This window comes from Mus caroli, unplaced genomic scaffold (assembly GCF_978045245.1).
Source record: "Mus caroli unplaced genomic scaffold, Mus_caroli_1 scaffold_13, whole genome shotgun sequence".
NCBI lineage: Eukaryota > Metazoa > Chordata > Mammalia > Rodentia > Muridae > Mus > Mus caroli.
Window position 1 is genome coordinate 34,877,090 of NW_028227268.1, and position 24,458 is coordinate 34,901,547.

Below are 24,458 nucleotides of genomic sequence, written 5' to 3' on the forward strand. Positions count from 1 at the left end.
TTCTCAGACACACACAAAAAAAAATCTCCAGTCTTCAGCTCCATTAAAATGAAAAAAAAAAAAAAAAAAGTGCTAGGCTGACCTAACTATGCCAAAATTTTTTAGGTTACATCCATGGCAAGTATAAAAGGAGAACAGAGGCTTCGCTGTGGAACTGAAGAAAAGGTCGGAGAAAGGACTCCTATTCTAAATGCAAGTTCTGGTTAGTCTGGAATGAAAAAAAAATGTTTTCTAGAAAGCAACATGACAGTAGCAGTTGAGAAAGACAACAGCTGCAGTTTTAACACAGAGTGAGCATCACATTAATGCGTTAAGGAAAATGTAGCTAGGAAGTCCTATAAGCCAAGGAGACTGTATCTGTCCCAACCACAGTACATGGCTATATTACTGTATCTTTTGGTTAAGTGCCACTGGTACATAGTAAGATGAAAAACAAAATCTAAATAAAACAAAACAAAGTGTTTGGTCCAAATGGACACATCCTCACTCCCAATTTTGGTATCAAGGCTTTCTTCCTTCTGTTTGGGTTCCATTGTTAAGTGCACAGAAATAGACAGCAGCATTTGTACTGAAACCCTCACATACCAAGTAGCATATGCTAGGAGGTAAAAACCAAATGCTATATTCTACCCTCAAGGTGTCAAGTGTTCAGGATAAGAAGCAGTGTGACCCAGAGGAGGCAGCGGCCAAGGGAAAGACAACATGGGGGAAGTGGGCAGTGGAACAACAAAATCCTTTATTTTCATGCCAGGAGAGATCAAGGTGTAGCTTCCATTTTAGCACCAGGACAACTAGGAAAAGTCAGGTGCAAAGGGTAGGGCACAATCAGCAGAATTTCACAAGGATAATCTTGCTTTTCCCTTCTCATTCTTCACAGTGTGAACCTCAAAAGCAGCCACTGCATAAGAGTGACAACTGCCTTCACAGCTCAGAATAACTGGTTCTCACAAGACTAAGCATTACCAGAGTTCTTCTGTTTCCAAGTGTCTTAATCCTCAAAACTGTCCCTCTGAGACTGAATATTCACTGATGCTAGCCGAGGAGCCCGATGAAAAATGCATCCAAACCTTATCTGCCAAACCAGTCTTTGAACCAAACTCCACAGCAGACAGTGCTAATCAACTAGAGGGAGTGCCTCTAAAGACTGAGCCTTCATGCACAGACACAGAGCACAGAGGTACAGAAGAGAGTTCAACTCAAATAGGATGGGAATTCCTATCTCATATACTATGATCTGCTCTTTTCAAGGTAGAGGAGAGTTGGGTCTCACTATCACTTGGAGTTTGGTTATAAGTATGCCTTTCTATTGCTGTTTGGGCACTGTGCACCAGGCAGTATTTATGAATAATCATCTTGGGACCTCCAGGAGATAGAAGCTGGAGTCACCAACTCAGTGTGAAGCTTCCAGACTCTGGGTCTAGGTCAGGACCATTACCCCAAAGTGAGGGTCTCTCCAGTAGAAAAAGCTCCTGCCAAATTCAAATTCCTCTGCTCCGGGTCACATGGTACCAAGGAGGATTTCTCAAGACGGTATCTTTGAGCTCTGTGTTCATGAGCCATACCAAGGAACCTTCCAGACTACACCTGAAGCAGATCCTCCCTTCAAACCTGCTAAAAATGGACAGATCATTTCCTCTGGCATTCAACTGGAAGCCGTAGCAATGGGTTTCTTCAGATGTTGGCTCATGAGTTCCCTGGCACGAGATACTTGAATGTGTTCATAACATGAGTTACAGACGAGAACTGGGTCATAGAGTTGCTGATCAGGAATGGGCAGCTTAAGGTGGCAGCATCCAGCACAAAATACGTTCCCACAATTTCTGCCAAAGGACAGAGAGGGAGGAGCTCGTCAGAAATATCCATACTTTGAGAAAGAATAATAGTCTAAAAGGGTATCCATGAATAAATAAAAACGTTGGATGTAAACAAAAGTACTAAGATAGCTCCATTTTCAAATTAATTTAGCTCTATACAAGAACCCTACACATTATGAGTAACAATGACATATGCAACAAAACAAAAACACTTGTCTTACCTGCAATGATGTCTTCGTTTGGCCAACCAGAATTCACAGTCACAGTTAAAGCAGTGAGATGCCATATGGTCTGGAACCCAGCGAGTCACCTACCAGAAGGCACAAAGGAAAAGTCTAGGTCCATGTCCAAAGAGGAGAACAACACTGCAATCCGGAAAGTAGCCCAAAGGAAACTGGCAAGGATGGATTTTACGATTGGTCACTACTTGCCTAAAAGGATAGTACGTATCTGGGGGGAGAGTTCAGGCCACAGTAATTCATTTCTGAGAAATATAACCCACTGGCTTGCATGAAGTACCCACTATACATCTGCCTACACATACATACCTCAGTCTCCTTCTTATCAACGGGTTCCCAGCTTGCTTCTGAAAGGCAGTCTTCACTGTGATCAGAGCCAAAGTCTTCAGTGTCACTGCCATCTGACTCCTTTAAACACGTCTGCAGTGTAGGCAAAGACACCCACGTTACTCCCCTCATTACTTGCTGTTCACTGTATTTGTTACATCCTAGATAAATGTTGGCAAACTATGGCCCAGAAGCCAAATCTACCCTGTGTTCCTAAAATCAAGTTTTACTGGAACATGGCCATAGTCATTCATTTATATATTCTCTATGGTGCTTTTGTGTCACAAGAGCCACACAATAGTTGTCTTACAGGCAGTCCAGCCCACACAACCTAAAAATGCTTACCATCTGGCCTTTACAGAATTTGGTTGCGTATTTAAAGCATCACCTGAATACTATGAAGCTGTTAGTCCTGTCTATTCTATCAGCAATGAGAGTAATTGAATGAATGGAAGGGAAGTATCTATGCAGATAGCAAGGGGCAAGATGGCGCCTAGAAGCTCCCTGAAGATTGCAATGCCAGAATCTAAAACAGCTAGGACAGTAAAGCCTAGATGGCCCTCATTATCCCTCACTTGGATTGTTTTAAAACATCCCAACCAAGCCAGGAATAGGGACAAACATCTTTATTCCCAACACTTGGGAGGCAGAGGCATGCAGATAGATCTCTGTGAGATTGAGACCAGCCTGGTGTACAGAGAGTTACAGAGGAAGCCTGTCTCATAAATAAATGAATGAAAGTCCTAGCCAGCCGCCTAATCTGGGTCTCACTTGACTCATCAAGCTGATCCTCCATTAGCTCTCATGGCTCCCTCTCTTTATACTACCCGTCTCCCTTACAATCCCAGCACAAAATGGACACGCCATGGATACACACTCATACCCACACACACCCCACCCCTTTGTTAAGCAATGTCACTGGAGCACCTACAGCCTCCATGCTTCTGAAAATGCTATTTCCTTCTTACTGTCTACCTGGCCAAATATCAATCTTCAGCATTCAGCTTAAGCATTATCTTCTCAGGAGAGCCTTCTACTTGCCTTGCCTGATCCCAACACTCAGACAAATCACTATGGTTACTCGTCTTTCATTGTGATGGGGGCGCCTAACTCAGTGGCACACAGAAAGTACTCAGCAAGTGGTAACGGACAGGTGGGTGTTGGTGAATACTTACAAAGTCATCCTCATAGTCCATGGGGGGTTCTGCTGGAGGGGCACAGCAATGACGAATGTCTAGCCTCATCTGAAGCTCTCGAACCTGTCGACGTAGCTGTTCTACCTCTTGCCTGTACCCTGCTTCGATCTGCCGTAACCTATGTTGGATCACATCCGTGGGAAAGGGGAGTCCATCATCATCCAGGTAGAGAGGAGGCACTGGGGAAGGGCAGCTCAGAAGAGAGGGCTTTGTGTTGGAGGCTTGCTTCGGATGACTGGAAAACCACATCCGGTTGTTCTTCCCTCCTGGGCCTGTACAGTGTCCATTGGAATGACTAGAACAGACAGGAGATTTCATCCCTTCTCTCTGAGCCCACTGGCCCCCAAGGCAGGGCCCTGCAGCTCGAATATGCTTATTGCTCGGCCTCTTGCTACAACAGCCATAAGCAAGCAGGCGCCGAGGAGTGGTCTCTCCACTTGGGAAGGAAGTCATCATCCCTTGGAAGCTGTCCCAGTTTGACCCTAAAAATGAGAACTCACTGATCTGGCTCTGAGAAATTGGCTTTCGGGCCAACTCCAATGGCATTTTTCCAAAGCGAGGATTTTCCAACAGCTGCCCATTCTTACTTCCTCTCTTGCCAGTATCCTCCTTCTTGTAGATCAAATCCGGCACAGAGCTAGGCTGTTCCTGGTGGGAGATACTTGCCGTAGAACCAGGGGGATCTTGGCTGAGGAGGTCAGTATTTGGCTCTGGAGGAGTTTGGCTGGCCACACTTGGTGGGTTGCAAAGGCTGCCCTGACTGTGATCTGGAGTGAACCTTGAGGGCGAGACCTGCATGGAGTCTAGATGGGGCTGTTGGGGAATACCTGTTAGCAGGTCCTGGGGAGGCTCAGGAAAATCACAGGCTCCACCACACTTGCTAGAGACACTGGAGAGTGAGCTGACAGCTTCCTTCTCTAGAAACTGTTCAGGTGGCTTCCCTAAGCCATCAGAAGTCCTACCCTGCTCCTCTTGGGCTGGAGGGTCCGGGGCCAGTGCTTCAGTTTCTTCCAGGATCTTGATCTCAGAGGTGTTGCTCTTCATTTCCCAGGACACAGAAGTATTAAGCAACTTATAACTAAGAGAACAACTTTTATGACCCTTGAAAGTTTTATTGCTCAAGTAGTCTTTCTGGCTACTGGGCAGAGGAGGAGGAAGGCCCATTTCTCCCACAGTCAGCTGTGGGCTTCCAACTCCAGAGTCTATGACTGTCTCTGCTCCTTCAGGACTGCTGTGCCAGGGCTCCAGGCTGCCTCTGACCTCCTGACAGTGGTTATTCAGGTTAGGGTCACTGGAAGTACGAGTGAGGGGGCTGCTTGTATCACAGGCAGAGAGCAGATCATCCATGGATCTGGTTTTAGGTAACCTGGAATGACAGACAGCCTCCAGGTCAGGAAAAGGGAACAATTTCCAAGGTACACATTTAGGTCATCAAAGCAGTATCAAAATTGATGTTGATAAGACATCAAATATTACAAATAACTGAAGATCACCGGGAGTCTACTCTGCACAAAGGATAAGACATACTCATCTTCCAGAATGCTTAGCTGTCCCCAGTTCCTATAAGTTGTCAACCTATAAAAATCTCCCAGGCCCATCCCAAACAAGTTGATGGCTTCAGGAGCCTGCAATGCTGATGCATCTCCCTATGTAAAATCTGTGCTGGATTTGAATCTGGGGCTGTGTATATAAAACACATGCTCTACCACTAAGCTACAGCCCTCAGCCTGCTGAGGATCCTACATCCACGACTGTAGCCAGAGCCACACCTGAACCTCAGGCCACTTTCTGTCACAGTCAAAGACTACAGGTTTTTGGCCTTCATAGTGATTAACTACCAGGAAATGCATGATTTAACCTCTCAGGTATTTTGTTATCACCTCTACAGATGTTAATGTTATACCTTATAGAGATGTCGGAAGGTTAGACAGCTAACCACAAACTTATCAAGAAGGCATGACTTAATATACATTTTTTTTAGACTTAGTAGCAGTGTGTCCCTCCATCTCTCAGAACCCTGTGGAAACTTCTAGTAGACATCACTCAAAAAACTTAAGAAGCACTCCTAGTCACCAAATGGGTGGCAAGCATTTTCACAAATGGTTGTCCTGATTATTACTGCAGTACAAAATCTTTAGAGCAATAAAAACCTAGGGGAATTGTCCAGGAAATAAGAGACACTTCACTGGCTTCTTCTCAGGTGGCTTTACTCAGCCCTCACAGAAAGTCCTCTACACGCCAAGTTACAACATAGCTTACTCTAAGTACTTACTGTAATTTTTTTTTTTTTTTTTTTCTGAGACAGGGTTTCTCTGTGTAGCCCTGGCTGTCCTGGAACTCACTTTGTAGATCAGGCTGGCCTTGAACTCAGAAATCCGAGGCCTGCCTCTGCCTCCCAAGTGCTGGGATTAAAGGCATGCGCCACCACTGCCGGGCTGTTTTTTGTTGTTGGTTTTTTAAAGATTTATTTATTTTATATATGTGAGTTCACTGTAGCTGTCTTCAGACACACCTGAACAGAGCATCAGAACCCATTACAGATGGTTGTGAGCCACTGTGTGGTTGCTGAGAATTGAACTCAGGACCTTTGAAAGAGCAGTCAGTGCTCTTAACCATTGGGCCATCTCTCCAGCCCCCACTTTTGTCATTTATTATAGTACATATAATATTTTTATATTTGCTTTTACTTTTGTGATCAATTTTGTGTGTGTGCAGGAGAACACGTGTGCATATGTTGACACTGGCAGTTTTCCTCAGTCACTTTCCAACTTATTTGAAACAAGATCTCTCACTGAACCTGAAGCTTGCCAACTTGGCTAAACTGGCCAGCCAGCCAGCCTCAGGGATCTCCTGTCTTTGCCTCCCCAGAGCCAGGATTACAAGCACAAGGCACGAGTCTCTGCATTTGGCATTTACACGAAACTAGAGATCCAGCTCACAGTCAGGTCGGAAATCTCCCCCTTGGAACTTTCCAATGTAATTTCTCTAAGCCTTGCTTTCCTCATTTGTGGGAGAAAAGTTAAAAGTACCTACATCTTAGAGCCAGAGTAAGGGTTGAACAAATAATCCCTACCAAAGTGTTTCTCTCCCTCTACCAAAGTGTCTTGAGGTCAGGCCTATGTCTCATTTGAATACCCAACACACAACACAGAAGCAGGCCAGTGATATAAGGAATGAAGGAATAAGCTTGAAGACCATGTCAGGTTTGCACTGGCAGTATGCCAACTGAATAGACCAGGTCAGTAGAGCTCAACAGTTGGCAAACAACAGACCTGGCTTCCAAGGTCCATTCAAAACCTGTTAACTGAGAATGGTTAAGAGGAAGGCCTAAATAACTGTAGTCCCTCTGTCCACCGTTTTTTTCTTGGCAGAGCTGGTGATTGAACCCAGTCTCACGCATATGATCAGTACTGACTGACCTACACCCCCAGTCCAGCCCCGCATACTTTTAAAAAGTTACAACTGACTTTGTCTTCTCTTGCTTTATTTTTTATTACAGAAACTTTCAACTATATAGAAGAATGTGACTCCCATGCACCTTTGAAATTCAAACAGTGTGTCAACCTTCATAGCTGATTTCTACGTGCACCAAAGATTTAACCAATAAGGATGGAAGAGACAATAATGCTGGAGGACTTCAGAAGAAGTGGGCTAGGCCAGCCCACATGGCCAGGGAAGGCTACATAGAAAGCACTGATCCTGAACTGAGTATAAAACCATTTGTTGGATTTTTAATAGAAAAGGAAAGACAGGAGGATAATCCCTTTAGTCTGGGAAAAGGTATAACCAAAGGAAGTCAAGCCAGCTGTAACGGAAACATTTAAAGTCTTTCCATCAGTGAGTCCTCTAGATCCAACCTTCTCCATTTGGGCTGCCTTGTACTACACCTCTACTCTGCTATCGTGTGATACTTCAATACCATTCTCCCAGTATCTCTTCTTTCTCTGCAAACTGGCTTATCTTCTCAACTTCTCCTTGGCTACTGATGGGTATGAATATTCTGGATTTTAAACTTTTAAGACGTGTGAGCCTGTCTTTGACTCTGAAGAGACTTTGGCTCTTCTGCATTCTGCACTTTTAGTCTCCAACTTTCAACCAACCCCAGAGTCTACTGAAAATGTCTCTACTATACTTCTGAATATATTCCTCTTTTCCAGGAACTTTTTATAAATAAATTACACACTAGCAGCGGTGGCTAGTCCCTATGTCTCTACCCAGCTCAGTGGTAAATTCTCCAGATTTCCATTACTAGTAGGCCATAATCACTTCCTATGCTATCATATTACTGACAACTGAATCAAAATGCAGTTGTAGCAATGTTTCAGTGGTTATGAACACTTGCTACTCTTACAAAAGACTTCAGTTTGGTTCCCAGATTTGATCCCTTCTTCTGATCTCCCTTAGCACCAGACACATAAGTGACACATAGACATACATGTAGGCAAAACATCCATACACATAAAATAAAATCTTAAAATACACACACACACACACACACTCACACATAAAGTAAGCTCTACACTATATTGTCTACAGCCTGCAATAACTTGTTTCTTCCTCTTCCCTTTTGATGTGCTTTGACTTTAATCTGACTAAAAGTGCAGAAGATCCAAAGTCTCTTCAGAGTCAAAGACAGGCTCACACATCTTAAAGTTTAAAATCCAGAATATTCATACCATCAGTAGCCAAGGGAAAGCTGAGAAGATAAGGCAGAGGCAGATAGACCTGTGAGTCCCAGTCTCAAAACAACAAATCCTTCTCACCCTCTACTAGCTCCAGAGTTATTTTTGCTTGTTTTGTTTTCTTCAAAACTATCTTTTGCTGGGCAGTGGTGGTGCATTTAATCCCGAGGCAGAGGCAGGTGGATTCTTGGTCTATAGAGTGAGTTCCAGGACAGCTAGGGCTATACAGAGAAACCCTGTCTTGAAAAAAAACAAAAACAAAAACAAAACCCTAAAAACCTATCTTTCATACACCTGTTTCTTTGGTCCTTTCTCCCATAAGATGTTTAATACACTCATAATTCTCTTCATTCCAAGCATTTATGTATCCACTTAAATATTTGCTCAAATGCTTCTTAGGGCCCAGTGTGGTGGCGCATACCTGTAATCCTGGCACTTGAGAGCCTAAAGCAAAAGCATCAGGAGTTCTGGGTCAGTGTCAGCTATACAGAAGACCTTGTCTCAAAACAAAACCCCATCTGGGACACAGAAACAGCCATGGTTCCTATACTAGTCCTTCAAAAAAAATGTCCTATATAAATCAGCCCCAAACGATCCTTTAAAAGATTCTTTATAGTTTAAAGAAAAGGAAAACCCCTGAGATGTATCCCATGACAATGGCCTTGGCTCAAAAGAGCCTAAAATCAAAATTTTCAGATGGATGAGTTCTTTGTTATACTTTATAATATTCAGTCAGTAGATTTTACTTTAACTTCAAAAACTTCAGCTAATAATCAATATCAAAATTTGCACGATATGGGATTTGGAGCATGCCTGTAACTGCAGTATTGATTCAGAAGACTCATGAGTTTAAGGCCAGTCACAATGAACAGTGACAGAGTGAGACTGTCTCAAATAAAATATACTACACATCCTTTGAACAGAGCACTTTTGTCTCCAGAAATTACAAATTCTGGCAGAAATGTAAGCACAATATAATAAACAGCATACATTCTACAGCCCCAAGTGGAACTGTGCACTTAAATTGGCTTAGATAGCAAACAGTATGGAGATTTTACCATAGCTTACTCACATGCAGATGCTCACTAAAATATTCCCTGCAACAGTCTTGAAATGATCAAAACAGGCAGAAAGGAACCCAAATGATACTTAACCTCTGACTACCCGGCAGCCATAGAGACAATGAAGAGGGGCTAGGGATGTACTGAATGTGGGACATTTGCCTTGTATACACAAAGTTTGTTTTCTGGCATTTTCAAAGATAATATATATAAAGAAGGAAATAAAATCAACATGGTATCTTTTGTTATGGAATAACAGCCTGACACAAAATGAGAACTTGCAGAGCAATATACAAAACACTGGGGAGTTGTTTTTAAAAACAAAGGTGCCATAACGGCAGGAGTGGCTGCATTGTCTTTACCGAGAACGGCAGGAGAACCTGCATCTGAGGGCTCGAGGTACTCTTGATGCTTCTAGAGAGAGAAACATCTGGATACACACTTACCAGTGTTAGCAGTGCACATCTGTGAGGAAAAGAACCAGGAGGAAGATTTCATTTTCTTTTATAACGCTGGACTTTATTTTGTTTTTGATTTCTGGTTTTTTTGAGACAGGGTTTCTCTGTGTAGCCCTGGCTGTCCTGGAACTCATTCTGTAGACCAGGCTGGCCTCGAACTCAGAAATCCACCTGCCTCTGCCTCCCAAATGCTGGGATTAAAGGCGTGTGCCACCACTGCCTGGCACGCTTGACTTTATTTTTTAAAAAGTAACATGGATTACTGGTGTAATTCAATTCACCAAGTCTCTTCCCCCAAATATTCAGTCAGAAGCAAACTTGACAGGCTACTTTAGACCTGGCCTTTACTGATAGAGAAAAGCCTATCCCCTGCTGGGAACGGCTTCTAGAAGTTGCTGAGGGCAGAGCCAAGGTGGTTCCTGAGGATGGTTGGTTTCTCTAAGCTGTGGGAACAAACCCCCAGCATCCCACAGAGCTTGTGAACAGCCCTTTCTCTACTGTTCTCCCCTCCTTTGTAGTGTGCCACACCAGGTAACAGCAGCACCAAACACAACTTAGTGAAACCTTGAAAACAGTGCATTCCAGTCTAACCCCGAGGCTAGCTCCTCCCTTAAGTGATTCAAGAAGTTCTTTCTAAGAAGCTCATTAAAACAGAATAAGGGCCAGTGAGATGGCTCAGTGGAAAAAGGTGCTTGTCACCAAGCCTAAGGACCAGAGTTCAATCCCCAAACCCCACATTGGGTGGAAAGAGAGAACCAACTCCTGGCAGTTTCCCTGAGCTCTACATGTACACTGTGGCCTGTGCAAGCACACAAGCACCACATATACCAATAAATAAATGTAAACAAATAGGTAAATAATCTTGAGGTGAAATAGAATAGGAAGCAATTATTGCTTTCCTTTGGAGAGGGGAAAACCAAGGTTTTTTTTTTTTTTTTCTCACCTGTCCAGAGAACGACCAGAAAATTCCTGGCTCTGAGCCACTGGGGAAAGGTAAAGATCCATATTTTCCTCTCCAAGGGTGCATGGAGATGATGCAGGCAGGTAAACAGCTGTCCAGAGGTGCAGGGCCCGGACATGACACACAGGATGCAGGACCTAGGGAAGCAGCCAGATGTTATTATTTTAGGGGAGCCCTTGGTTCATTTCTTTCCTTAAACATTTGGCTAGACATCATTTTCACTGGCTCAGCCTCCTCTCCCTGTAGGATGTCCAGCAGGAAAAGGGCTCGCCCAGCCTTACCATGTCTGAACCAGGTGTGTAGAGGAAGTTATGGAAGCTCTTGTTGCCAGCTCGCAGGAGCGCCCACACAGAGCATGTCCGTTTATAGATGTTGCGCTTCTCTCGCTCGCAGGGGTTGTTGGCCAGGAATGTGCCATAGAGACATGAGTATGTGTGCTGCACCAGTTTTACCTAGGAAGCCCAGACAAGCGTGAACCTGAGACCTTCAGGACACAATTCTCCAACCCTGGCCACAGGCTTTAAGACTTACCAGAAATGCTTCATTGAACTCAAACAGGCAGGGGAACTGCTTAAGCAGCTGATGCACGGAATCAAGCCACTGGAGGAACACAGGACACTGTTCATTTTGGTCCTCTGCATTTTCCTGATGGCCACAGCGGTCTCCAAACTTGTGCCCAAAATCCAGCCAATCAGACTCCACTAACACTTGGAAGCCCTGTAAAAAGACCAGTCTAAGCACAAGGCAGCTCTGGAAAGGTTTGGGTCCAGCTTTCTAAGAGAATGACCAAAGGTAGGAGCTGGCAGCTATAAAGAAGTTAAGTCTAAGCCTGGAAGAGGACAAAAAGGCACCATGTCCTCTACTGAAACATTCCCTAGACACTTCCAGAGAGCCTGATGCCACCCGTCTTCCCTCATTTCTGTTGTTCTTTAAAACTAATCCCTTCTTAGTACCTCCAGAGTCCTGTAATATGGATCCAGTAGTATTTTGGCCAGGGCTACAATCTGTGGTGTACGGTCCCAGCCGTCAGAGCAGTGTACCAGCACAGGCCGGCCTTCCCGATCTACCGTATTGGCTACCAACACAGCTGCTTTTAGCATCACTGACAAGTGCTGCAGCCATTTGGTACTCTCCAGTGCCGACAACCAGCTGTGCAAGAACAGAAAGAAACGGAATCACTAAGGGTTCTAGGGCTACCACATGTCTCTGCCTCCTCAGCCAGCTCTATCCAACAAAATCCCCAGTAAGGGCTAAAACCAAGAATTTAACTCATGGCTTTTCTGCCAAGAAATATTTGGCTAGAAGGTAGGGGAATGAGACAGAGAGGTAAGAGCTTCTTAGAATCAAAAGAGGAACTGGGAAGGGAGGCATCACATGTTTACTTAGCCATGGTTCTCCCAGTTCTCTATTCTCTTTGGTAGGACAACGATCTAGAAAAAAAGAATCTAATGGCCTATGACCATGTCAAAGCGCCGCTCAAGGAGTAGAAGTGTTCCTGGATGTGGTGCACTGCACCCAACTGTGCTCAGACACTGAAGTCCCCAATCTTCCCATCGCCCCTTCAAATCCTCTATGGGTGTGCAGTACTGGCTAAGGCACAGCAGTGGAAGGCATGGAATATCTAAGAGAACACCTACTTGCTGGGATCTGGCATCTGGCTACACACAGCCCGGAGGTACTGGAAGCTATTCCGGATGGCGTGGATGTTGGCCATTCCCATAAACAAGACCTCACAGTTCGGATAGTATTCTGCAGACAGGAGGAAATGGGAGTATACAGACGTGCCCCAGAAACAGCCACTCAGGACAAGAACAACCCCGGTGGACAAGAGAGCTTCCCTGGCCAGACAGAACACTCTGGGACAGCAGCACAGACTCCTAATCACCCTTTCACCTCTGGATACTCAAGCAGGAATGTCCACGGCAGCAGCACGAGGGACAACAAAAGAAATGCTCACCAACTGGTGGCTGCTCTGGGCCAACAATCTTCTCTGAGAGCTAACTACTCTGACAGCCTTTCAAGGCGAGAATCATCCTCATTTTACAGATGAGAAAGGAAAATTTAGGAGGGAACTTCTACTTCATAACCACGGCTCCTAAGTGACAGAACCCTGGATCCATGTAGGTTTATTTGCCTCTTTCAAATATCCAAGCTGCCCTCAATCTCCTCCTGACCAAAGCCGCCTCAGAACCCTGAGCGACTGCAGACACTAGGTAGTCACAATACCTTCACATTCACAGCCTCCACCCTTGGCCCGGTTAGCCACGGCTGCTGTGTAGGACCGTGCATCCAGGATCAGCAGTTTCTGCGGGGCTGCTGTGCTCTCTACCCCAGAGCATGCAGTCAGAGAAGAATCTAAACACAGAGCAGGAAGAAGTCTCAGAACCAGCCATCCGCTCTGTGGTGGCCTAGCCTTGGGGCGCTCAGACCTCCACCTCCCAAAAGGCAAGAGCCCACGCTGTTTTGTCATCTTTCCCCATGGTTTCACTGGGGCCTATCACTAGGGGCACTAGCACCACCCATGCCTTACCGAAATCCGTGTCACATGCCTCACTGGCATCATTAGTCCCAGTGCTGAGGGAGCCCCCACTGGCCCTTGTCCCTGGGTCTAAGGCGCAGGCTTTGGCAATGGACGTGACGAGGTATTCATCATCAGCATTGCGCCAGCCCCACCAGCTGATCTCAGGCTGGCTGCAGCGAGCAATGGCAGCCCCGTTGCGCAGGTGTCTGACAAAACAGAAGGAATCATAATGCCCTTGGTATTCCAAGCCTCCAGAAGCCTACTGCAGAGACCTCATGGGGCCAGAACAAGGTCTCCAAAGCCAACAAGGGCTACCAGCATATCCAGGTCATAAAAATAGCACTCCAAAGCCTCAACATCTCTAGCACACTTTATAGTTTTCGAAGTGCTATCACACACATTCTTTGTGAAATGGCTCCTATACTCCCATTGTGACCTTGGCTCGTCAGATCTGCACAGTACCTGTTCCACTATGCACCAAGAGACCAGCCTGAGTCAAGAGCGTGAACCATACTAACCCTCATGGTTACTACCTGTCTCAGTTTGGGTAGCCTTTGTTTAGCTCTGGCTGGCCCGGAGCACTCTAGGTAGCTTCAAATTCAGAGATCCCCCTGCCTCTGCCTCTAGAGTGCTGGGACTGAAAGTGTGCATCACCACATTCGGCTTATTTACTGACATTCTTACATAGGAATTGGCCAACTTTCCACTAAAAAAACAGCCCAAATTTCCAGCTTTGTAAGTCACTACCAATCTCTGCCATGTATTAATAAATAGCCCTAACAGAATACACTGACACACACCTATAACTCCAGCACCCAAGAGGCAAGAGAATGGCTAATAGGCCTAGTGAGACCTTTACTCCATACAATAGGATATAGGCCTGATTTGGTCCTCAGGCCAGCTTTCCAACCTCTTAGTAAATGCAGTATTTTACACACACACACACACACACACACACACACACACACACACACACACACACTCATACACACAACCAAAAACAACAGACAAAAAACCAATTTCACTAAAGCTTTATCTCTGAGATTAAAAATCTGAGATTCTGCATAAGTTTTTTTTTTTTTATCATTTGCTTTTAGGTGCATCAGTGTTCTGCATAGACATACATATGTGTACCACATGTGTGCCGGTGTATCAGTGTTCTGCATAGACATACATATGTGCACCACGTGTGTGCCGGCGGAGGCCACAGAGGAGGGTCAGATCTCCTGGCATTACAGATGGTTGATCTGCTATCGATACCAGGAACTGAACCCAGGTCCTCTGCAAAAGCAGCAAGCCCTCTTAAGCAGTGAACTATCTCTCCGGACCAAAGGTTCTTATTTTAGAATAATTCCTGTCACTTGCCTGCTAGGCACCATCCCTCTCCACTGACTGCCTCCTATTTCCCATCCACACTGCCTCACCTGTATACCACAACAGGGATACGTTTCCAAGAGCGGAAAGAAGCCACGTTCTCCAGCTCTTTATCTGTGATCCACACAGGAACCAGCAGCTTCTGGGGGTAACTAGGGCACAGCCTGAGAAAAGACGGGAGAGGGTGTCCTGATCTTAATATGGAGTACCAATCCTAGGAGATGGCTTTGAGACAACAGGGACAATTTGAGCCCTCCTCCCTCATGGACCCAGAAGCTAGACATGCTACATTTCATTCAAACATAAAGTCTGAGTATGGACTATGTTTCACACCCAAGCCCTGCACCCTCACTTGTAGTTGCTGTTGATATGCGAGACTCTCCAGACATTCTGCAGGTCAAAACCCATCCTTGCGAGCTCTGCCTCCTGTCGACATCGGATGTGCTCTCCTGCAACACAGTCCCCAGCCTGTCAGCTTCCCACACCACCGACATCCAGGGGTAAAGGAGGAGGGGACTGTGGGCTAACAAGCAGATTTCCCAAGAGGCCTGGCCTCACCTGGCTGGCACAGGTGGGTATGCTGGTCCTCCTCGGTCAGCCCCAGGCACCACGCATGGTAGGCAAAGGCAAAGAGATCCTCGGGCTTGGCAGGTCTTGCTGTGGCCCGGCTTAGCCTTGAGAGCCACTCTTGGCACTGCTTGAAAGTAGAGAAGTGGCACCTGCCAGGCAAGAAGCCACAGGCTTGGATGAGGCAAGGGATTGACAGACCATGGGGTCAAGAGTAAACAACACAGCCCCAAAAAGGCTATCAAAGAAAGGAAACTGCAAAGCATGAGTTAAGGAAGTGGCTCTGGTGGGAGGGGAGGAGACGTCAGCACCTAAGAGTTGTCTCTTGGGACAATTCTCATGGCCACCCTACCAGCCAGTGCTAATACCTCCTATGAGACACAAGTCCTGCTCCCAGCAATCTTACTTCCTTGTTTTTTCCTCCTCAGCCACACCCTACTGATGTTTTAAAGACAGTTTCAGTCCCACCTCTTCCTTGAAGCCTTTCTTGGCTTTCTAGGTCTCTCCTCTCTTGACTCCCAATGTGCCTGGAGTACGGAGGAGGCGGTTCTGGGCAGCACACGTGGGCCTTACTAACTCGACTTTAGTTTTCACAAAGGAAAAGAGCAAAGGGATTATCCCAGTCTGCCAAAGACCTCAGCACACAGCAGGCTCTCCCCTGAGCACCCTTCCAAGTACTGCCCGGTCCTCCCAGTTCCTTCTCTCTCATAACCAATTTATAGCAAATACTGGCTGCATCCAGAATCTGGACTGGCCCCAGGCATGGTGCCATGGCCTCTCACCTGAGCTAACCACAGCAGCTTCCTAACCAGCTACTCAGCCTCAGCCTTGGCTTTTGTCCCCATTTTCTTCTACTTGGTTCCAAGGTGACAGCCAGCGTGGGCCCATAAAGCATTAACCACATCACATCACTGCTGTGCTCAAACCCTGCAGAGATTCCTTAGATCCCTCAAAGTCAACGCTAACTCCGGCCACTGCGAGCCCTGCCCCCTGCTCTCGTGACTCACATCCCACTCCCCGCACTCAGATGCACTCCTCCAAGCCACGTGAGCACCTTGCCAGTCTTCTGATCTGCAGGCAGGGGTCACACCCACTTCAGAACCTTTGCACTCACCTTGCCCTTCGGCATACCTTTCACTCAGATACCTGCTCAGTCACTTTCCTCAGAGCCTGACTCCAATCACCCTTTATCTACATAGCTTTCTGCGGTCAGCTGTTTAAAGCTAGAAGCTGCAAAAACTTTTCTTGATTTTACTTTCAATTTTAAGCTTATAAGTATTTCACTTACTTATTGTTAGCGCTTCCCCACTGGAATATAAGCTCCTTAAGGCAGGAATTTTTGTCTATGAGTTCTTGGCTATATCTGCAGTACATAAACTGTGTGGTACAGACTGCTCAATAAACTTACACTACTTAAGTGAGAGCGCTGTGCGACAGCGCTGTGCCTAACACGAACCCAGTGCTCGCACTCGTTACCTCAAGCAGTCAGTCCTCACAACGGCTCCATCCCCATTTTATTTCAGGTCAAGACAGAATGGGTTAGCAAATTGACCTTCTGACTAAGAACGGGGAAGTGAGTTGTCACCTTTTCCTCCAGTGGGGAACAGAAAGTGGAGTTGATCCTCTTACTCCAAGGGTAGCGTGCAACAGAGAGGTCTGTCTGCACAAGGCGAGGGTCAGAGACCATGAACAAGGCCCGCTGTGCTCACCTCACCACTTTGGAGTCCTTGCAGGCAATGTGCAACTGAAACATATCACGGCTTTCCACACTGTCAATCATCCGGAGGGGCACCTGCAGTGGAAGAGCAAAGTGAGGCCAGGTGCCCCCAGCCTGGAAGGTGACACAGCAGTGAGAGGAGGGAGGTCAGCACTTGCTGGCGGTCTGCTAAGTCCTGGGGACCAGGCCAGGTGCTGCCCGAATGTCACCAGTTAATACCATAAGAATCCTGAAGGCAGGTGATTTTATTCCATAAGGAGGACATCATCACTTGCCCAAGGTGACACAGAGTGACAGTGCAAGAAAAGGGGCCACATCTGCCGGCTCCAAAGTCTATCTTCTTCTAATAAAGAATGCCAGTGTGGCTCAGGGGTTAAGAGTAGGTGCTTGCAGAGGATCTAGGTTTAGTTCCCAGCACCCACACAATTGTTCACAACTTCTTCTAACTCCAGGTTAGTCATCTGGTCTCCTGAGGTCCAGGCATGTACATGGTACACAGACAGACAGACTGACACTAACAAATAAACATAAAGTAAGAAAAAAGCAGCTAGGGCTGGCAAGATGGCTCAGCGGTTAAGAGCACTGACTGGCTCTTCCGAAGGTCCTGAGTTCAAATCCCAGCAACCACATGGTGGCTCACAACCACCTGTAATGAGACCTGATGCCCTCTTCTGGGGTGTCTGAAGACAGCTATCGTGTACTTATTTATAATAAAAAATAAATCTTTGGGCCAGAGGGAGCAGGGACTGAGCAAGCGGGTTGACCAGAGCGAGCAGAGGTTCTAAGGTCCTAAAAATTCAATTTCCAACAACCACATGAAGGCTCACAACCATCTATTCAGCTACAGTGTGCCCATATATATTAAAAAAGAAAAAAAAAGAATAAAGAATAAAGAAGTTAGGCAGTGGTGATGCACATCTTTGATCCTAGCACTGGGAAGATAGAGGCAGGCGGATCTCTGAGTTCGAGGCCAGCCTGGTCTACAGGGGGAGTTCCAGGAGAGCCAGGGTACACAGAGAGACAGATAAACCTGTACATAGAGAAATGAGCTAAGAAGTAGCAAGGCCAATGGGAAGGAAATCCCAGCTCTTTGTGAAGACATACTTTGGTAAGGCACTGGAACAACGCCACTTTGAAGCAGATGGGGACTCTGAGTCTGGTGTGAAGAAAACAAGACGAGGACTTACGTTGATGACAGAGTCTTTGAACTTGATGTGCAGCCGGTAGTTAGAGATGGCAATAAGGGCATCGGTTGCCCGGCCCAGGAATTCCACTCCCTCACCCTGCAGCACTGTGAAGGGTACCTGTAAAGGTCAGAGAAACCCTCAGCCCACAGTCCAGGCTCTCCCTTGTTGTTCTCAGCAGCCCTGCTCTATAGCAGCCCCTGAGGAAAGGGAGATGATGCAGGATAGTCAAGTCAGGACACTGGTCATCTGCTGTCCAGGAAAACTGCCTCTCCCCTTCCCTAAGGCCAAAGGCTCCAATAACACACAGACTGACAAATACAGGAGCCCACCCCCTTCAGAGGCCCAGGAGGAGGAAGCCAGGGCTCTGGTAGATCCTCTAAAGATTTAAAAGTCTGGAACACAAACTGGGCAGGAAGCCCCTCCCACCATGAGCCTCCTGTTCTCCTTACCTGAAGATTCTCCTCCTCCTTCACCAGTTCCTTGGGGGGGAACAGATCCTTGGCTTGGATGTACTCCAGGCTGGGGGGGCCCTCCTCACCCTGCAGGGAGGCCATAACCTTGAGTTTGCCACCCCACCTGGCTCCTAAGGCTCATTCACTTTGCTCCTCTACCAACAAACCTACAGACACCTTCCTTTGTTTTAAAGGTTCTGGCTCCTTGAGGAGGGAAAGGAGACCTGGCTTGGCTGGAGGAGGGGTAGAATAAAGTGGTACTCAGGGAAACGTGAGCTAAGCCAAGGAGGAACAGAGAATCTGTACCGCTTAAACAGACTTCTCCTTTGAACCAAAATTGCAAAAACCGTGAGGAAGGGAGGGAATTAAGAAAGCCTCCTACCAGAATAAGACAGGAGCAGGGCTCGGAGAGGCACCTGAGGCACAGGAGCCAGCTGAGGTAGCTGGCTAGAGAGAAAGAAAGCAGGCCCCTCCAGCCACTCAAGCATCAACCTGGTGGGTGGAGACAAAGAGGAGGAGGTGGGGGGGATTCAGTCCCATGCCTCTAGAGGGCCTTTGTGAATGCCTTCAAAAAGGAAGCGGTGTTTTGGAGCTGAGCTGATCTTCCCATTGGGCTCTCGATACTGACAAGCCCCCACTACCTGCCAAGCAACCTGCCCCGCCTGCTGATCTGAGGGGAATTCCTAAGGAATACCCATAGCTAGCTGAAGTCACTCTGCTCCCAAACACCAAGGGAGAAGAAAAGAGGGAATCCACACTCAGGGAGGAAGCAGGAGACCCAAGGACAGCCAGGGGAGAGAAGAGGCCTGGCAGACACCTACGGGAGGGTGAGGGGGGGGGGCACGACATCTGAGAGGACAGATGGGGGAAGCTGGGAAGGAGCATTAGCCAGGGGGAGGAGGGGAAGACTGGGGATGATTCAGAGATACAGAATCCTGCAGAGGCAGGGAAGATGGAGAAAAGAGACTGTCTGGGGGACAGTCAAGGAGAAAAGACTGGTATGTCAGGTGAACGATGGAGTATGTGAGGGGGAGGGGACTGGAGACCTAGAGACAGCTCACAAACATCTAAGCTTCTCGTTCAGTTCAGCCCCGTAACATCCCACACAGCCTACCAGGCACATCCTACATCCCCAAGCAAGGATGTGGCAGGTGGGACCAAGATGGAGAGGAGGTAATGGGATGTACCCCTGCAGGGCGGGGCCTGGAAATCTGCAGTCAAGGGCAGTGGCTGCAGAGCCAGAAAGAATCACAGAATTTTCATCCCCAGTACCCGCTTTCCTGAAGCAATTCAGAGAAAAGAGCTAACCCGTTTCCCTTGTCCCTAAGGTTTGGGGTCGTGTCGGGGTCTTTGGGCGGGGCTGTGGGTACAGCAAGCGTTGGGTGCTCCCCCCACCCCCGCCCCAGGCCCTGGCAGGACAGGCCTGGCACTTACGAAGCAGCTAAGCATGGAGCAGGAGACGCGGGCGGTCAGGCTCATGGTCGCGGGCTGTCTGGACCAGAGCACATGTCCCCGGAGCCGCTGCGCTGCCCGCCAGCCCCGGGCGCCCGCTGCATCCCGGCTGCGGGGCCCGCCTGATGCAGCCGCGGCCAGAAGCAAGCGCCCTGGCGCCAGCACCCAGCCTCTGCTCCCGCGCGCCTCTCCCCTCCTCTCCACAATGGAGCGGGCCCGACTCCGCCCTCCGGCAAGAGCGAAGGGAGGGGAGCTCAGCGAAGGGAGCGCCTAGGACACCGCCGAGGAGGTGGAGGCGAAGGCGGAGGCAGAGAGGCTCCTCCCGCCCCACCCGCTGCCCTGGCTCCGCCCTCCCCGCAACCTGGGCGGCGGGGGAGACAACCACCACCACCACCACCACCTCTCCAGGGAACTCTAGGGACATTCTAAGAGTGGGACGAGGGCCCGCCCCAGGACCGCTCAGAAAGAAGAAGCGAGTCTGCCCACACCTTTTCATTTCCCATCTTTCCAGGTGTGCTACCCTACACCCAGCTTGTCACACAGTTCCCACACCCTCTTCCCTTTTCCCAGAGCACTCTCTACGCTTGCTGCAGATCCTAAGATGGAGCTCTCCCCACGTTCTTTATAGCCCCAAGCCTTCCTTCTTTCCCTCCGAAACCACGGCCCAGCACGCTCTATTCATCTGCCTCCCTGCTTACACTAACCTCCGTTTGTCCTCTTAAAAAGACTGTTGGTCTAGTCTTATCGTAGTGGACATGCCACACTTCTGTAAGGGAAACCCTTGGACTTTGTATCTTACCATCCTCCCAAACCCTCCTTAGTTCCATCTCTCCCTTGATTCCCACCCACAGATAAGAAAATCCTTTGGAAGAACTTCTTAGTCTAAGAGAAGAACTGGGATTATGGACCACCGAAGCTATAGAAAGCAACAACGAAAACAACCACAAAACTCAAAACCCAGGAGTAGAGCAATGAATAGTGTTGGGTAGAGAGCCAAGGAATAAGCAGTGAGTGATAAGCAAGCCGCTTGGTGTTTCCAAAAGTAACAGAAAGCTTACTACAAACTCTTACACTTCCTGTACCTGGTAACCTCACAAACCAGGGCTTTTGTTTGGGGGGACTTGGGATGAATTTTTAATTACGTACTTACAATAATGGCCAGCAGTGGCAAGCATCACCCTAACACTCCGAGAATAAAGCTCGAGCGCATGTCACGGTGAGACTGTAGGCTTAGAGAGAAATGGTGCAGTTCTAAGTGGTGGTGTTAAGATGAAAGGAGACTCACTGTGGAGTGCACAGCGTTCTCAGTGCACCACCGAGTTGGAATAGGGGATGAGCTATCAGTCCAAGGGAGCAGGTTCAGCAGTAGGCTCTCTGGAAAGAGCCGGGGCTAATGCACACATCACAGAGAGAACCAGAAAAGGAGGGAATCCACCACTGGCTGAATTCATTAACCTGTGACCCCTGGAAGGAACTGAAGAGATAGAAAGGATAGGTTCTGCCTGGAAAGGGCTTCAGGCGCATCTTCTTCATCTTAACGGCTGGAGCCCTAGCTCTCCCACCAGGACGGAGAGGACCCACCCCCAATGATACTGAGGACACCATCAGAAGGCTGGCCAGGTAGATATTCAGTCAGCTGTCACCTGCAGTGGCTTAATAGACTGTAACACCTGGGAGCTGGAAAAGGCCTACAATTTGGGTGGAATCACTCCTGGGACAACACCAACAATCTATTCATGAGACTCACTGGAAGTTCAGGGATCTGATTTAAACACAAAACCAAAAAACCATGGAGTCTTTTCTGGAACTCACTACATAAGACTTGGCTGACGTCACTGAGAATCACCTTTCTCTGTCCCCAACTGATGTGATTAGAAGCCTGTGCCACCACGCCCTGAAGTTCAGGAATCTCAGATAAGAAAGACTTGTTTTCTTAAACCAGAATATGCATAGTTTTAACCAGGGATCCAAGTACGAGGTTATAGCGGATCCAAAATATAGCAGTTTGTTAGTATGGAGAAGGAACGGCCTAACACGGAGAAAAACTACAAGTTGCTGAGCCCAGTGCTATATAGTGCCCGACATATATTTTTTTCAATCCTAAGAAACCATAAGCTAGATACATAGCTCAGTGTTAGAGTACTTGCCTATCATGTACAAGGTCCCACACTGCATTCACCTGCAATCCTAACACTTAGGAGATGGAGGGAGAAAGAGGGATTGCCACAAGTTCAAGGCTGGCATGGGCTACATGTCTAGTACCAGGCTAACCAAGACTCTACAGCAAGAACCTGTCTCAAAACAACACTGCCCATCCAAAAAAAAAAAAAAAAAAAAAAGGTATCAGGGCAAATGAGCCTATTTAGGAAGTGAACAGAGTAACCAGGGACACTAGGGCCAAGAGAGGTGGGGCAGCTTCCCTGAGTCAGACTGGAGGATGAGACACACAGTGGTAGGAGGGGAAAGGAGCTACTCACCATTCTACCTTGGTGAGGGTCCTGGCGGCCTGCTCCTGCTCGTCACTAAAGGAGACAGAACACAAGAGGAAAGTGCACGGTAGTTAACATCACCATAGAATCAACAAATGTCACACAGGTCTACCCTTGAACTTCTCTGCAACTCATTTTCCTCCACCACAGAGGATACGGCGTCTCAAAAAGTCACCACACCAGTCAGGCAATGGAAGAAGCAACAAGTGACCCTGCCCGGTGAGAATTCCACCACAAAAGTTCCTGAGCAAGGCTAAGTATCATCCTAGCTTACTCAGCAGAACTCAAACGTTCTGATCCCCACACCCAGCAGTAGAGCACTCCAAACCCTGCTCTCTACAAAAGAGGAGAAATGCCAACTCTGAAGAGACGAAGACTGCCCAACTGGGACTCACTTTTGGCCCTGGTAGGGGCATGAATCCACAGGGCAGTTCGGCCAGTCTCTGAGTCTAGGAGTAGCACCCACCTGACCTGTTACTGGGGGCAGAGTCCAGAGCAGAGGACAAGAGGGAGAGGACCACAACCTGTGATAAAAGAGCAGCAGGGTTGGCCGGGTCCTGCTGAGCATACTTGAGACCAAGTAGGTGAAGGTTTGAGGGAGGAGGCCACACAACAGGAGCAGAATTAGGCCAGTCCGGCCTGGGAGACAACATCTGTCAAATGGGTCGAATTAACAAGGATTTCAAGTTAAGGCCTCCTGGGCCCACTTAGGGAGCCAGGTCTGAATTTCACTGACACTCCTTCATGTTTGGTATGCTCGAGGGGTGTGCAGCAGAGCCCCATAGGAGGCTACGGCGATTAAAGCCTCCATTGTGATCCTACCAACCTTCCCTCCCTCACGGGGGAGCCCGCAAGCGGCCAGCCGGAGGTGCTGCCTCACGGCTCCCTGGCTCGCGGCCTGAGAAACAGAGAGAGGAAGGGAGCGACAAGGACCAGGCCTAGGAGGCCCAGGGTTCTCACAGTTAGGGACTCTGGTCTTAGGGTGGGGGGTGGGGGAGGACGGGCTAAGCAGCCAGGAGATCCAGGTGCCCAGGTTTTAGGGGCGGGGCCAAGGCCTCGGAGGCGGAGCCCCAAATGACAGAAGGCGGGACTCAAGAGAGCCGGCGAGGGCCGGGCAGGACTTGGTCGTTGTGGTTCCCAGGCTGGCAGTGCACGGGGTACAGTGACTCACCCAGGCGGCGTCCGCCCGACCCTCCAAAGCCGCGCTCTCACCACTTCCGTCTCCCGCAGCTGCTGAGGCCGCGCAGCTCGAACCCCACCACGGTCCCTTGTCCCCAACCAATCGTATCTCTAGCCTCTACCCGCCCTGGCCAATAGCCACGCGAAGTCCCGCCCTGCCTCACCACGCAGCCGCCGCCCTCACTCTCCACGCTGCTCACTGGTCCAGTGGGCAGACGCCCTCTCAGCCTGTAACCTATCCGGCACCCGGAGACCAGACAGTACCCGGAGGGAGGAGGCTTGGCGCCAGAGAGCAGACGCAACCAATAGGAAATCACAGCGCGTCCCTCGGGCAGCCAATGGAAGAGGAGTAAGAGGGGTCGCAGCCTAGGGCTCAGGGGACAGGAAGTACGGCAGCCCGTCGCCTACTGGTAGCGCAATTGGAGGGCGGGACATTGCAGGGAATGGTAGCAGTCACTTCCGGTGACGACCCCGCCGGAGAGGTAGTTCTCAAATGACCTCGCGGTGGCTCAGCGTTTTAACCCAGTGGTGTTTCTGTTTTGCTCCAGTAATGCGAGAAAGGAAGGAAAGCATGCCGGCTAGGAAAGGGGAAGGTCCCTTCCCAACCTCTCGGTTCCATCAGTCTCGTGTTTCGTCCCCCGGTCGATGGAAAAGAAAATCCTTCTGGATTTTTTTTTTTTTTGTCTGCGAAAGAGAAGAACTGGGTTCGGGAACTGCTGAAGCCACAGGAATGGAAAACTTGAAAGACCCTCCTAGAAGGCCTGGGAGGAAGGAGCTCTCGG

At 48.2% G+C, this 24,458-nt stretch overlaps 1 protein-coding gene across 6 annotated transcripts; it reads right to left on the reverse strand.

Annotated features, from left to right (window-relative positions):
• Positions 1–54: 54 nt before the first annotated feature.
• On the reverse strand, positions 55–23,913 carry Mtmr4 (myotubularin related protein 4). 6 transcript variants are annotated; one of them, XM_085829692.1, is made up of 20 exons: positions 23,669–23,706; positions 22,893–23,021; positions 22,486–22,530; positions 18,554–18,643; positions 18,105–18,221; positions 16,910–16,992; positions 15,192–15,352; positions 14,986–15,082; positions 14,684–14,797; positions 13,269–13,465; positions 12,965–13,093; positions 12,376–12,487; positions 11,692–11,887; positions 11,270–11,455; positions 11,020–11,190; positions 10,721–10,875; positions 3,556–4,942; positions 2,363–2,473; positions 2,036–2,124; positions 55–1,820 (listed from the first exon to the last, which is right to left on the reverse strand). In XM_085829692.1, the coding sequence occupies exons 3-20, from the start codon at positions 22,486–22,488 to the stop codon at positions 1,643–1,645; spliced, it is 3,576 nt and encodes a 1,191-aa protein (XP_085685818.1). In that variant the 5' UTR covers positions 22,489–22,530; positions 22,893–23,021; positions 23,669–23,706; the 3' UTR covers positions 55–1,642. The 6 variants fall into 6 exon arrangements, with proteins under 6 accessions (XP_085685818.1, XP_085685819.1, XP_021031766.1 ...); XM_085829693.1 differs by lacking the exons at positions 22,893–23,021; positions 23,669–23,706 and adding an exon at positions 23,841–23,913; XM_021176107.3 differs by lacking the exon at positions 22,893–23,021 and having other exon boundaries at positions 23,669–23,758.
• Positions 23,914–24,458: the final 545 nt, after the last annotated feature.